The sequence below is a fragment of the Candidozyma pseudohaemuli genome (genome assembly GCF_003013735.1).
Source record: "Candidozyma pseudohaemuli strain B12108 chromosome Unknown scaffold00022, whole genome shotgun sequence".
Taxonomy (NCBI): Eukaryota; Fungi; Ascomycota; class Pichiomycetes; order Serinales; family Metschnikowiaceae; genus Candidozyma; species Candidozyma pseudohaemuli.
The window spans coordinates 91,756-105,751 of NW_020194456.1; the positions used below are offsets into that span (position 1 = coordinate 91,756).

The 13,996-nt window shown below is 46.9% G+C and overlaps 7 protein-coding genes across 7 annotated transcripts; 3 read left to right on the plus strand and 4 right to left on the minus strand.

Moving 5' to 3' along the window:
- Positions 1-712: 712 nt before the first annotated feature.
- Positions 713-2,443, plus strand: C7M61_005150 (uncharacterized protein; the record flags this gene model as incomplete). The annotated part of the gene is made up of 1 exon (XM_024860461.1): positions 713-2,443. One exon carries the CDS (start codon positions 713-715, stop codon positions 2,441-2,443), a length of 1,731 nt encoding a protein of 576 aa, XP_024711382.1.
- Positions 2,444-2,565: 122 nt separating this feature from the next.
- RPS5 (40S ribosomal protein uS7) lies at positions 2,566-3,237 on the minus strand (the record flags this gene model as incomplete). Its single annotated transcript, XM_024860462.1, has 1 exon — positions 2,566-3,237. One exon carries the CDS (start codon positions 3,235-3,237, stop codon positions 2,566-2,568), a length of 672 nt encoding a protein of 223 aa, XP_024711383.1.
- Positions 3,238-4,207: 970 nt separating this feature from the next.
- Positions 4,208-6,544, minus strand: C7M61_005152 (OPT family small oligopeptide transporter; the record flags this gene model as incomplete). The annotated part of the gene is made up of 1 exon (XM_024860463.1): positions 4,208-6,544. One exon carries the CDS (start codon positions 6,542-6,544, stop codon positions 4,208-4,210), a length of 2,337 nt encoding a protein of 778 aa, XP_024711384.1.
- Positions 6,545-7,667: 1,123 nt separating this feature from the next.
- C7M61_005153 (uncharacterized protein) lies at positions 7,668-9,274 on the minus strand (the record flags this gene model as incomplete). Its single annotated transcript, XM_024860464.1, has 2 exons — positions 7,668-8,109; positions 8,160-9,274. 2 exons carry the CDS (start codon positions 9,272-9,274, stop codon positions 7,668-7,670), a joined length of 1,557 nt encoding a protein of 518 aa, XP_024711385.1.
- A 1,862-nt stretch (positions 9,275-11,136) lies between these two features.
- Positions 11,137-11,742, plus strand: C7M61_005154 (uncharacterized protein; the record flags this gene model as incomplete). The annotated part of the gene is made up of 1 exon (XM_024860465.1): positions 11,137-11,742. The coding sequence occupies one exon, from the start codon at positions 11,137-11,139 to the stop codon at positions 11,740-11,742; it is 606 nt and encodes a 201-aa protein (XP_024711386.1).
- A 173-nt stretch (positions 11,743-11,915) lies between these two features.
- Positions 11,916-12,707, minus strand: C7M61_005155 (uncharacterized protein; the record flags this gene model as incomplete). The annotated part of the gene is made up of 1 exon (XM_024860466.1): positions 11,916-12,707. One exon carries the CDS (start codon positions 12,705-12,707, stop codon positions 11,916-11,918), a length of 792 nt encoding a protein of 263 aa, XP_024711387.1.
- A 550-nt stretch (positions 12,708-13,257) lies between these two features.
- Positions 13,258-13,959, plus strand: C7M61_005156 (uncharacterized protein; the record flags this gene model as incomplete). The annotated part of the gene is made up of 1 exon (XM_024860467.1): positions 13,258-13,959. One exon carries the CDS (start codon positions 13,258-13,260, stop codon positions 13,957-13,959), a length of 702 nt encoding a protein of 233 aa, XP_024711388.1.
- Positions 13,960-13,996: the final 37 nt, after the last annotated feature.

Consider the following 13,996-nt stretch of genomic DNA (forward strand, 5'->3'; position numbering starts at 1 on the left):
TGATGGCTTCTCCAAACGCCAAAGCCTCCTTTTCTTTCTGATCTTTTGCCACCCTCCTGATAGCAATTCCCCCCCACAATGGAGAACTCACGCCTCTATGACTCACCACGGATGGATTACTCACCACGGATGAATCACCACCAGACGGGAAAATCAGTGGCTACTCCGACCGCCCACCTGTATCAGATTCTCCACCGACGTGACGGAAAAAATTCAAGTAAATCCGTCAAACGGTGAGTCACCGGATATACCAGAACCCACATTTGGTGGTCCCTGAAACATACATCGCACGGCTAATTCCGCTACCCATACTCGAGAGTCGTCAAAAGCACTACCTAACAAAATCAGCATAACAAGGAAAAATCACCAATGGGCTAAAAAGCACCACCCAATCCTCCACAGAAAGGAAGTGTATCCCTCACAATTCAACAAAGCCTCTGCACAAGTTCCGTTCCATGGCGCGCCGTGTGGGGCTTGACACAAAACCGTTGAACAGAAGACCCAACTGAATTGACGAGGCTGGAGTGGAAATAAACTTTGTCGTCGTAAAACGCATTAAACTACTACAAATCTCCAAAAACCCAAATTCCAAAACGTCATCCCCCACAGTCGACCCCGCGTACCTCCTCATCGGTCCTGTTATCTCCTCCTGCGACTTTTCAATTAGTCATCTGGACTATATAAACGAGACCACTCCCTCCTTTTAGCCATCATGTCTCGTGTTTCTGTCTCGTCCGGTGACTCGGCGGCAGAGGTCTACAACCCAAAGCCGCTAGATCCAGAGAGCCAGCCGAATCTAAACAGACAGGCGACGAACGGCTCTGGAGTGTCCCGGATCCTAGAAAACCTACGGGACGAACACCAGCAGGACAACGAGGAGTATCTGGTCAAATCGGCCGTGCCGCTTGCCGAGGAGGCCATCTACGACGAGATGGACCGTATTTCTCGCGAGCTCACCAGACTGAGTAAGGATAAGGAGCCCGGGTCCGATACTGTCAGTGAGGCTTCTGAGGACGGCCTGGACCACCCTATCGATGGTTCTTTTGCATTGTGGCAGGCGGTGTTGGCGATGCTTTTGGTGTTTCTGACGTGGGGCGCCAACGCCGCCTTTGGTGTTTTCTTGAACTACTACATGTCCAACAGCCTGTTTCCAGGCGCCACAAACTTTGATTTTGCCCTTATAGGCGGCATTGTGGTGTTTTTGGCCCAGGCGTTGGCGCCTATATGCTGCTTTCTCATTAGCATGTTTGGCCAAACGCCCATTCTTTTGGCGGGTTTGGTGCTCCAGACTCTAGGCTACATTCTAGCGTCTTTCTGCACGAAACTCTGGCAGATCTACTGCTGCCAGGGTGTTCTCGTCGGTTGTTCGTTCAGTTTAATATTTATTCCCGGCACGTTGGTGCTTCCGACCTGGTTCCAAAAACGAAAATCCACTGCGATGGGAATCTGTGTCTCCGGTGCTGGTTTGGGTGGTTTGGTGTTTTCCTTGTCCCTCAATAAGCTCATCTCACAGACCGGTGACCAGAGATGGCCGCTTCGTATGGTGGGCTTCGTCACACTCGCTACAACCTTATTCGCTATCTGCTTCTTGAGACCACGAAACAAAAAGACCATCGAGTTCAACACTTCGAGAATCACCTGGGAGCGTACCGTCGCTATCACCAAAGTCGTCTTCAACCCGGAGCTTTTCAAATCTCTCCACTACGTTGTGCTAGGCTGCTGGTTTGGCTTGGCTCTCTTGGGCTACGTTATCTGCCTCTACTCCTTCTCACCCTATGCATCGTCCATAGGTTTGACTCACGACCAGTCCAACAACCTCTTGGCTATTTTGAACGCTGCTCAGGTTGTCGGTAGACCGTGCGTGGGAAACATTGCTGACTACTGTGGAAGAACGAACACCGCCAGTTTCTTCTGCGTGTACTTGGCCATTTTAATTTTGGCCTTTTGGCGCCATGCTACATCTTATGGAGCTCTTATTGTGCTTTCAGTCTTACTAGGCGGTCCTGCCGGTATTGGTTCGATCATGGCCCAGTCGCTCGGCGCTGACATTCTAGACGTTCAAGAACGGCCCCACCTTATGCCTGCTGCCTGGTCGGGTCTCAACATTATCGTGTCTATCTTTTCGCTTCCTTCAGAGGTTATTGCCATTGCATTGAAGGAGGAGGAAAACGCCAATCCTTTTGACCATGCCCAAGTGTTCACCGGGTGCATGTTCCTACTAGCCTTTTTGCTTCTTCTCTTCAATCGTGAGTACATTGTGAAGAAGAAGTTCCAAAAGAGAAGATCCCAGGCTCAAGCTTCGGCGGGCTACTTGAGAGCAGCCGATCTCGTCGATGGAGACGAAAAAGACCTCACTATGGCACGTATGGAGCGCTACGACAGGTTACTCCAAAACAGCATCAAATACTATTTCATCCGCATGTTCTACCCCATCCGGGTCTGAGCATCATCGCATCAACTAATACTTATTTATCAATGCTAATACTTTTCATCGAACCACCAGCTAGTGCCCTACATTGCAACATTAATTTTCCTTTTATGACGAAATATACAAGTACATGTTCCTTAACGGTTGGACTTGGCAACTCTCTCCAACTCGTCCTTCTTCTTGATAGCGTAAGAAGTAGAAGAACCCTTGGCAGCGTTGATCAACTCCTCAGCCAAACACTCGGCAATGGACTTGATGTTTCTGAAAGCAGCCTCTCTGGCACCAATGGTCAACAAAGCAATGGCGGTGTTGACTCTTCTCAAAGGAGAAACATCGACAGCCTGTCTTCTGACGGTACCGGAAGAACCGATTCTGGTGGAGTCCTCTCTGGCACCAGAGTTGACAATGGCGTCAACAACAACCTGGAGAGGGTTCTGCTCGGTCAACACGTTGATGATCTCCAAAGCGTGCTTGATGATTCTGACAGCCTTCAACTTCTTACCGTTGTTTCTACCGTTCATCATCAAGGCGTTGGTCAATCTCTCAATGATTGGGCACTGGGCCTTTCTGAATCTCTTGGAGGCGTATCTGCCGGCAGTGTGGGAAACGAACACTGGGGATCTAACCTGGATGTAGTCAACAAGAGAGACGTCCTTGACCTCAACCTCCTCGAAAGACCACTTGTTGAACAACTTGATCTCCTGCTGGGCAGCCTGGACCTCAGCTGGGATAGGGGTGGCCAACTCGACCAACTGGAGCTCCTGCTGGACAACAGGCTCCTCAACTTGGACTTCCTCAACGTCAGACATGATTAATGAATTAGATGAAAGGTGAAAGAAGATTTTCACCAGGAAGAGGTGCGAAAAATTTGTTAGCCTGGAGGTGCGTGTGCAGGAGCGCCAGTCTGAGACTTTGGGGGCTGCGCGCTTATGTAGTGAATATCTGGGCATGCCTGCCGCATTCGGCCAAAGCCCTAGGAATCTCAGCCCTAGCTCTGTGCACGTGATGCATCAGTCACCAGGGGCCTCTTTGAAAACCCTTAATTTTTGAATCTTATTAAGTCTACTTACTTGTTTGAAGCACAAAAGATTGAAAATTGGCTTCAATGGGCGCTCGAATGAATGGTGTGTGGAGATATACGTGGGTTGTCTCGAGGAGCCCAATTCCCATAGTCAAGGGTCCACACCACGCTATCTCACGCCCCATCGGTCAAAATTGCCCCAAACTTTCGAATCGTTTTATTTGACACTTAAGGACTACAGATCTCGACTTCCTTTCATTTTCGATAATTTTGGCGCCTGTAGTGGCGGATTGTAGATTCCTAGATCTTAAAGCCCGACCTGCATACAGCACAGAAAAATTCTATCTCCATTTTTACTTGATCCTCCCAATTAGGCAATGTAAATTCTGGTCCGGGTGTAACAGCCAGACCGTTTGCAGCCATTAGGACCGGCCTGATACTACCATAATATTTGGTCAGAACAGGGTCAGAATCGGTGAATCTTCATTTAAACCGAATTCACGGTTTGCTTTTGCCACTCATCATAATAATGGATTAATTTTGGTAGAGGTGGTGAAACTGTAGATCGATCTCGTCACCCTCTCGGTTTAACGATAACGCTTTCAACGCTGAATAGTCCCTTCTTTTAGTCTAAATGATCATTTTCAGCCATCGACTCTAAAATCTAGCCCTCATAGAAAAGCTTACAAATCTGTGTTGATGCCTCCACTACAAAACCCACCTCTTGATCACATATTACTATTAAAGACTTACCAATTTTAATCCCAAGTGGCGGGGCCAAAGGTCTCTCCAGGAGCCAAGGTGTAGAATGGCTTGGACTGACCATCGTAGTTGGTGTTGTAAACGGTGTTGCCCCACCAGACAAGTGCACCTGCTGGATAGGACACACAAAGGAAAATGATAACCGCCGAGATCGACACACCGGAGTCGATAGCAGCAGAAAGAATGTACGTGTACTTCACGTGGAAAGCTCTGAACCACTTGCGGATGTAGTGGTTGAAACCGTACGAAATGACGAAGTAAAGGGAGTAGTTGTAGATGGTGGATGGAGGAATGTTACCGGGACCAGTGAAGAACACAGGAGCGTTGATCCTGCTGACCCAGTGCTTAGGCCATTTTCTGGCCACAAGCCAGGTGACAATTGGCGCAAAGAAGCCAATGAGGAAAAACCACATAAATGCATTGTAGCGCTTTCCTGGGTTGAACAATTTAGCAGGACCAACGGCACCCCAAATAATAGAAGCGTTGAAGATGGTTCTACCGTTAGCACAGATAAAACCGTCTGCCTGTTTGGGATCACAGATGTTGTCGATGTTGGACCTCATCCATTCTTGCACACCCACATTGACCAAAGCAGCCACCAAAGTGCCGACAATCTGGGCAAAAAACAAGAGTCTGGGAGGAATCTTCATGTACTGAGCAATCTTCAAATCTCTCGAAAACTCAAGACCCTGTCTCATGGGAATAAAGCCGTACAACTTGACCATCATGTTGGCCAAAGGCTTACCTTGCCAGATGTAACCAGCCACAAGCTCGGTGATGATGTTAAGACCAACGTGCTGGTTGGTGATACCTTCAAGCAAGCCCTGGGGGATGAAGTTGACAAACGCAATCAACAAGGAAATGATAAGACCCCACCATGGAAGCTGTGTTTCATAGGCACAAACGGCTGCAAATGAGAGGCCAATAGAAATGACAAACAAAACCAAGTACCACCAGTCGGGCGCTTCCTTGAAGTTGTTCATCAATCTCTTGTGGATATCCTCACCGCCGGCTCTTTGGTCTCTCAATTTTTGCACGATCTCCTTACCGTGGTACAAGAAACAGTGGACGAAAATGGCCACAACGGCTGCAAAATTGAGTGCATAAGAAAGAAGGTACGAAAACGGCACAAACAAGGGCGAATACTGCTTGTAGCTCTCCTCGTCAAACTCAAGCCTGCTGTTGAGCACTTTAGAAACATTGTACTTTTTGGCTTTGTTGTCGAATGTCGTTGTCAGCATCACCGGCATGTACTTGGCGTACATGGTGTTGGTGTAGTATAAGCATGGCAAGACGATAAGGAAGAAAATGAACACAGATGCATAGGTGTTTGCCGAAACCCAGGCTGGAGTAGCCAATGGCGAGGCAGACATGGCCTGGGTGGCCTGGGTCCAATCAAAAGAAATTGGGATAATTCCAAGTCCCGACTGAACACCGAAAACCTGGTTGACAATGAGGTTTCTGGGCCAGATCCACGTAATGAAGTCAAAGTACGACAACGCCTTGAAAAGGTAGCCGGGCAACCAGTACCAGACAAAGGAGAAAATGGACACAATTCCGAAAAACTTGTATCTCGACATGGTCCAGCCGTTGGCGTTCATCTTATCGAGAACATCGCCTTCTTTGGAGTGCAAGGTGTTGAAAAGAGACGTTGTCACCAAAGTCTGGGGCCAGATCATGGCGGCAGGGTAGACGATAAAGCGTCTGGTGAGTCCAGCTGCACCGTAGCCCAAAAGTTGGGTGGAAAACACCAAAAGAATCATGTATCCAGCATCGAGACTCTGGTTGTAGAAGTTGGTCTGGGTGATGAGGATGTTCATTGCGTACGAGGTGGACGACGTCAAGGAGACCACGATGGTAAGCAAAGCATGCTCCTGCTTGGAGTATGGGCCTGGGTTGAGCTGGAAGAAATCGGGAAGGAACGAGGGCTTGTATTCTGGAAGTCTCGCTAAAAGCTTACCGATTGGAAACGACACAATCTGGGCCACAATGAAGCCGATTGTCAAAGAAGGATAACGGAGCGAGAAGAACTGGTTCACACCCGCAAACACAATCACAAAGATCAACGTCAAGGTCCATGTTCTCCAGTGGTTGAGCTTAACGTCAAGGTCGATATCCAACGTCACAGCAGCACGAACCTCAGGATAAGGCGAGTTGGCCAATTCTTCCACGTTTCCCTCGTGGTACAGCCAGTCATCGTGTTCAAGCTCTTTCTCCACCTTTTCGATGTCCACCGAGGTGACAGTGTGGACTATCTCGTTGGTTTTGGCCTTATCTATGGAAGGGCCATTATCAGACACGCTGGAGCTGTCGGAAACCGGTTGGTGGGACATGACTTGGGGAGTTTTTGAAAACGGTGATTTCGTGCTCCATAAGTATGCAGCGAAGAGGTTGCCTCATTTGCAGGGACTAATTGGCAATTGCAAATTGCCTACTCCATAGACGCAAGGCTGCGTAAGTCGCCGGCCGTGTACAGGATGACAGAGATAAGCATGGATGCAAGCGACGGTGGATTCGGTCTAAACGCCCGGGAAATGCAAAATCCATGCACTAGGGGTGCTCAGACGCACCTTTCCAGCAAATGCCGAAACTCACTTAAGCGACTTTCTCGCCCAAACCTAAATTCCGCTGGTGTGGTTCACTGACACAATTGGCCGCGCGCTCACAACCACGACTTTACCGATAAGCACGAAACCCACCCTAACCCACCAGCGGGTTTTCCCAAAAAGCAACGCATCTTCTAGCCGCACAATCGCCGCCATGCGCCCGTTCTAAGATATTGAGCCTATCACTGCACGAGTAAATAAGGGTCGCGGCGTAAGCACGGCTGCAATACATGCCACAGCGAAAAGTGTGGCTTCACGCCTGAACAAACGCCCCAGACGGTATAATTATCCGGGCTTGACGTTTGAATTAAGGCTTTTGCGGCACTTTGACAGGTCCGGATTTCTGGGCGTCGGGGTCCTCTGCGTGACTTGATGTAAGCGAAGATGAGGAGATGGGTGGAGATTGGCATCATGGGGTATGACGTTTTTGGGACTCAGTTGAAAAAGACTTGGAATAGTGCCTTTGTGGATCCGAGAAAACGAAACCTTATCCAAACAGTAAGATTTCAATTTGTAGCTTCCCGACCGAGTCTTGGCACAATGGGAAGTGCAAGGCTGTGTTGCGATGGGCTCAAGCAGAGCGCTAGTGTGGACTAGCGGCTTTTGCAAAATAGGTGTGGTGTAGGTGGGTCATGGTGCAAAAAGAAAATCGTTTATTAGGCAATTCTAGCAAGAAGTGGATAATTGGCTGAAGCAAATGGACAGTACATCACCTGAATCAAGCATGGCTAGGAATCTGCGTTTTTGAAGCACCATCAGACAACCACTGAAGGTCCCGCTACAATGCTATTTTTTTTTTTTTTTTTTTTTATTACTTTCATACACTTTAGCTTCACTCGGCGACTGAGTCTCAGTCCACCTTCTCAAGGCAGACGTCAAAATCAGAGTCACTCAAATCTGCATCCCAATGGCGCACCATCTCGAATATGGATGACTGCTCCGAACTGTCCAGCTCGTAAACCTCGTCAGGATGCAGATTCTGTGGATTCACCGTAGGCTTTACAGTCTCGGTGGGGAAGTTCTTCGGAAGCTTGAAAATGACTCCAAGGTAGGAAGTCACCTTCTCTGTCTGTCTCTTCCAAGGCACAAAGCCCTTTGGAAAGAACTCTGATTTCGGGCGCTCCAGGGGAAGATTGGAGGTCTTTGTTTCATCATTGGTTTCAGCGAAAGAGGGCTCTGAATCAGTGATGTGCTGAAAGAAGCTGAAGTCCAGGGGAAGGAAGGACTCGTTGCTTCTCTCATTGAAGACACCCTGCCAGTGGAAAAAGTCCCTTGGCAAAATGAAGGAGTGTCTTCGTCGTTGGTGGCATCCTTCCAAAAGTAAAAGTCGTTTGGAAGAAACACCTCATTGTACTTAGGGCTCGAAGTCCAGAGCTGGAAGAATTTGCAGAAGTCTTCGGGGAAGTAGACCTCCTGAGTCTTCACGGGCTCTGTTTCTGGCTCCGATTCTCCACTGGAGTACAACTCAAACTGCTCTTCACGCAAGCAGAACTCGTAGTCAGACAAATCACCGTCGAGTGATTCGAGACTTTCAGCAATGGTTTGAAAGCTGAATAAGTCGGTGACGAAAAATTGTCCGTCGTCCACGAGGAAGACCTTCTTTGGTTTGGTGGTCTTCTTCAGTGGGTCAAGAGACATGAGCTCCTCCAGAATAAGTTGGAACTCGAAAAAGTCCTCGATGTCGAACGACTCCTCAGACTTCTCGGATAAGGCGTCCTGCCAGAAAAAGAATTCCTTGGGGAGGTAGGAAACTTCCTCTTCCTTGAGTGACTTTCTGAAGTGGAGAAAGTCGCCTGAGTAGTAGGTCTTTTCAGACGACCAAGTCTTGGAGGGAAAGTCCAGGGGCAAAGGTGCTGCCTGGACATTGTTAGAAACCTCGAGCTTAGGGGAAATTGCTGGAGTTATGGTAACCTTTGGTTCTGGAGTTTCCTGAACTGGAACTGGGTTGATGACCTCAGCTTCTGGAGTTTCCTGAACTGGGTTGGCTGATTCAGGCAAGTGCTGAACAGGAATGACCTCGGGCTCAGGAGTTTCCTTCACCTCTGGGCATTCTTCCTTCTTTTGGGCCAAGTAGTGCTCAAGGTAAGAAGTCTGACCTGGGTTGAGAGGCACAAAGTCCTCAAAAATGAGCTGGAAAGTGAAGAATTGGGATGGGTAGAAGGAGTCGCCCTCGTTAGAGAGGAACACCCTCTTCTTCTTTTCCTTAGTAGACTCAACAGGCTTAACCTGAGATGGGGTGGACTTGGAGACGTCTTCCTTGACGTCCTCCTTGACGTCCTTGGGGTTCTTAGTAGAACGCTTTCTCTGAGAACGCTTTCTCTTCTTGTCCTTCAATTTTTTCTCCCTAATGTGGGCGTCACTTTCCTTGAGGCTGCCTCTGTCAGTGGACGTCTTCTTAGGGAAGCTCTTCTTCTTAGATGCTTTGGTGATAGTGCTGGCGGTAGAAACGGCGGGCATTTTTGATCGATAAGTGGTGGATAAGGAAAAAGAATTCAGGGAGGATGGGCCTTGCTTTATAGTCCAAAGGCCTGTTCTACGAAATAATATTCTACTGTCTTGGTGGTCACAAACCTGGGTTTGGTCATGAGGGTTAATTCAAGAGAGGAAGGTTGTAGCAAAAAGGTCACGACACTAGGTCCCAACACGGTAACTATAGATACCACGCAAAAAGTGGTCAGTCTTTTGGGTGAATTTTCACAAAAATTCGTCCATCTAGAGTAGGTCCAATACTCGCTCACGCACCTCTGTCAAAAGAAACCAAAGCGCTTGAATCGCCATAGTTAAGGCTAAAAAAATATGAGAGGCCGCTAGATAATAATTGGCAGTAGTTTTACCCAATTTGGGGGTTCTGGAGATTCCCACCTGTTTTGGGCTTAATTGCAATTTTTTTGTCTCACATTGTGCGGTATTGATAGTGTGGGTTTTGGTGATAGTCCGCTGTCCTTGTGGGAATCCTGATGAGCTTATTATGATAGACTCACAAAGGAGAGTTTCTTATATCGTACAAAACCTCCTGAACTCTCTTATTTAAAATCATGGTTTGTCACTTGTGGTTAGTTGTCGTTGATACATCTAAGGTGCACTTTCACAATTACCACAAGCTCCTATTCTACCACTCTACAACTAAGACAAGTCAAACCTTAGCTCTAGATATCATAATCTTATGCTTCAACCATGCCATATTGCTCATGTCCATCTTGAAACATATATGCTAGCTGAATACTCATGCTAAAAAATCGCCTTCTTTCAAGCTCCCACCAAACTTCGAAACGACCATTCGATTACACTCTCAGAAAGCGGGCTCCCTTGGTAATGACGTTTCTAGCACGGCTAAATTCTATGCCAATTCGTTGACATTTCCGATAGAAAAAAGGACTGGACTTTTCTCGAGGATACGATGTCTAGTAGCCCATCAATTTGGCGCAGAATCACACCAACATTGCCAACAAAACGCTAGGAAACACAATTCCATCACTCTGACTCTGAGCTGATAAGCCCTCTGACGTAGCTTTCGAGTAAGTTTGACCAAGTTTATTCAAGACTTGAGTTGAAAAGATTTCAGCAGGTAGAGCTGCCTTAAAGTTTGAGAAAGTATCAGAATCACTTAAATCAAGCTCCTCCTTACCAGACCACACTACCACTCAGCCGTGCATAGGCAACCCAATGGCGAACCCAGAACTAGAAAAACATTCAAAATGTAAAAAGTAGAACAAACATCCAGCAAGGCAAGCATTACTGGCTGAAGCAAATGGACAGTACAGCTGGGTCAAGAGTGACCAGACAGCTGCATCTTTTGATCAATAATTCCCATGATATGGGAGCCTCCCATTGGTATCGTGATTGAATATGTCAAAAGAAAAAGTCAATGCAAAGACCAAGAAATTAAACACCGTTTAGTTTTAAATCGCATGAACTTCGGCGTCCGCTATAATTGACCATCGGATCGTGCAATATTCAGCATTCAAATGACATCGCCACGATAATATTCTTGAGGAATTTGAATTTCGGCATTTTAAATGAAACAGTATCAACAAGGTAGATGATTTCCAATGGCTGCAAATCTATGCATATGAAGCATCGATGAGAAGGTGGTCGCCTACTAACATGAGGTAAAACCACGAGATACACAACACAAGAAATCACAGAATTCAAAAAAAATTCATCGACGAAAATATCGAAATATCATTGCAATTTATCAAGACTCGCTACTTGAACCCCCTACTCGCTCCGTTACTCGGGGTCTTGGTATATGCCTGCATCGCTAACAGGCTCAGTAGTACTTGGCGATTCGATCTCAACAAGATCGAAAAAAGAACACAATGGTAAGAAAGCCCGAGTACTACGGTATCAGGATCAAAGAGAGGAGAAACCTCATCAACTACTTGGATGAGTTCCTCGACGACAACGACACATGGTTCAGCTTAAAAAGTAAAAATCGAGTTCAGAGCGAATTCCACATCACCGTGGGCCACAAAAACGATGCTAGTAGGCTGGGAGCGGCCTGGTACTGGCTAGGTGAGAATTTGGATGCAGAGTATGTTGGTTCCCAATTGACTAATGGCAAATTGGCCAATTTGTCAGACCACTGTGATGTGACTTTGGTGAGAGCTGTAGTATTTGACCGAAAATTGGTCACTGTGGAGGTGAAAATGGGACAGATGTACGAGAGAAATACCACCGGGGGGTTTTCCAGACAACTGCTCGTACTCAAGCCAACAGTGGAGCATTTACATATTACGATAGGCACCACCTCCAACGCCATCAAACCGTTTCAACTGAACGTGCTTCTTCGTGAGCTTCATTCAAGATATGGAAAAGCACCTCAGGAAGGAGAGTACCAGCTAAAAAGCGGTTCTGCGGAGGTCATCCGGTTGGGGAGGAAATTGAACAAACAGCAGTTGTTCATCTTGTTTTCGTCGAGGTAGAGCACGCTGCTCTGTGTATTTGCGTAAAGAACGCCGATGTATATGAATTAATGGATATGCCCTTGAATGAATTCATGTTTCAAACATGTCTATTATTCTGTTGAATGTGAATCAGCCAAGCGTGTTTGATTTGGCCGCAACCAATCCGTCATGACCCATGTGGAAATGCAATTTTATGAAAATAAACGAGCAACAGCCTCGGTGGTGGAAACCTCCTCCAGCTCTTCCTCCTCCTCTTTGGACTCTGTCTCAGCTGTCTCGCTTGTCTTTTCAGCCCCTTCAACCTTTTCCTCCTCCTTCTCTCCATTCTTATCTTCCTCAACCACATTCTCAGCTTCCTTGGCCACCTTGGGCTTCTTGTTTCTCGAGTACTTCTCCTTCGAAGGCTCCAAATACCCCTCTCCCCACGTCTCATCGTCAAAAAGCTTTCGAAGCCTCTTTATGGCAATGCTCTTATCCTGGGCTAGCCGAAGACGTCTTCCCACTTCGCTATTGAGTTTCTTGATATGCATAAAATTACAGTGGTCGCCTCTGTTGCAGGTATTCGTATCATGAGAACGGCATTTGGCGTCATGGAAGCTCTGTACCGGCAGCAACTCACAGTAGACCGGTTTTCCCGCAAACCATTCCTGATTTATCAGCATCACAGCCTGTTGTGCAGATACAGTGGAGGTGTATTTCACGTAAACGTTGCCACTAAGATGGAAATTCTCGTTTTCACAAACTAGCATCGAATCAATCTCGCCTGCCTGGGCAAGCCTTTTGTACACGTCCGTGTAAAAATGTTCAAACGACTCGTTGGAGTCTGAGATGTCGCTGTTTCTGTCTGTTTTTGGATTTGGATATAGATTGGCTAAAAGCACCGTTTTCAGCTCCTGGGGCCTGATGTGCTTACGAGCACACTTCTCTCCGTGCCTGCATGCTCCTATTTTCAGATAGAACAGGCATATAGATCTGTCTTCCATAGTAGTTGGTGATGGTGTAGTAGCTTCTGCATGAAGGAAGCATCGGTCTGTTATCAATGTTGAGGACTGTGTATATGAGAGATCATATCCAGGAGTCCTAGAGAAAACCTTTTCATGAGCCGCTCGATGAGCAGCAGATTCCTGGGTATAAATATGTAGTGGGTTCGCTGAGGTAGCATTAAGTGAGTTTAATATACTAAAAGGTGACTAGAACACACCTTACTTCCAACCTAAAACTATACTAGTATTTTGATAGAATGTCTGACACACTGCATATTAACTACTTCCAAGTAGCTGCTGGTGTACTGGGTGTCGGTGCTCAACAATCAAATATGGGCACGTGACTAAAAGCACGTGACGTGTTTGAAGTGCCAGAAAATATCCACGTTATATGTAGGGATGAAACAAGGAGCCGCATGTCAGTGCCTCCACTGGTGTTTCAGAAAGTGTTTCAGATCATGCAACCCCTACATCATGTCAACTATATGATTCTACCCACTTTCCCACGTCTATAGCATCCATTTCAAGAACCACTACCATCTAGTGCAAGATGGCTGCCCTCGCCGCTACTGCATTACCTGTATTCGGTGCACCAGTGATCGAACATCTTTTTGAAGATGATGAATGTGATTTTCACCGTCGAAAGTTTGTCATCCCTTTCAAGCTTGAGTCAAGGGATGAGTATTTGGTTTGGCTTCATGGCGTGTTGCTCGAAGTCCAGAGAGTCTTCGGATGGAGGGAGTATCAATATATCCTCACTTACCTCAGAACTGGAAAAGAGGCAAATGAATGGTTGACTACAGATAAATTGAACCCAACCACTGCAGAAAAAGTCAAGCTCCATTGCGAATCCATAGCTGAAGCTGTGCTTTCTGCTGGGGTCGATGTTGGCGGGAGGCCTAGATATCTGATGGAAGGTTGGAGAAAGTGGCATTGGACCAATTTCCAGTACAATGCTAGACAATTTGTTACATTTTTGATCAAATGGGGGAACCAGCTCAACATGGATGAAGCCAAATGCATCCAGAACAGTCACAAGACATGGGTTTATCTTCAAGCTAATTCTTTCACCGATTATGAAAGGTACTTTATGGGATTTTTTGGAACCCACGATGGGCTCCACGAGGAATCTGTTGGGGGTTACTACAGTTCTTTGGGCGTTACCTCAATCAATCTTGCCGATCGAGTCACTGAGAACTTTCCAAAAGACTCAGGTATCTATGAGGCTGTATTAGCAGGGTTCAAAGGATGACTGGCGTGAGACAGGTGTAGAAACATCTGTGAAATAG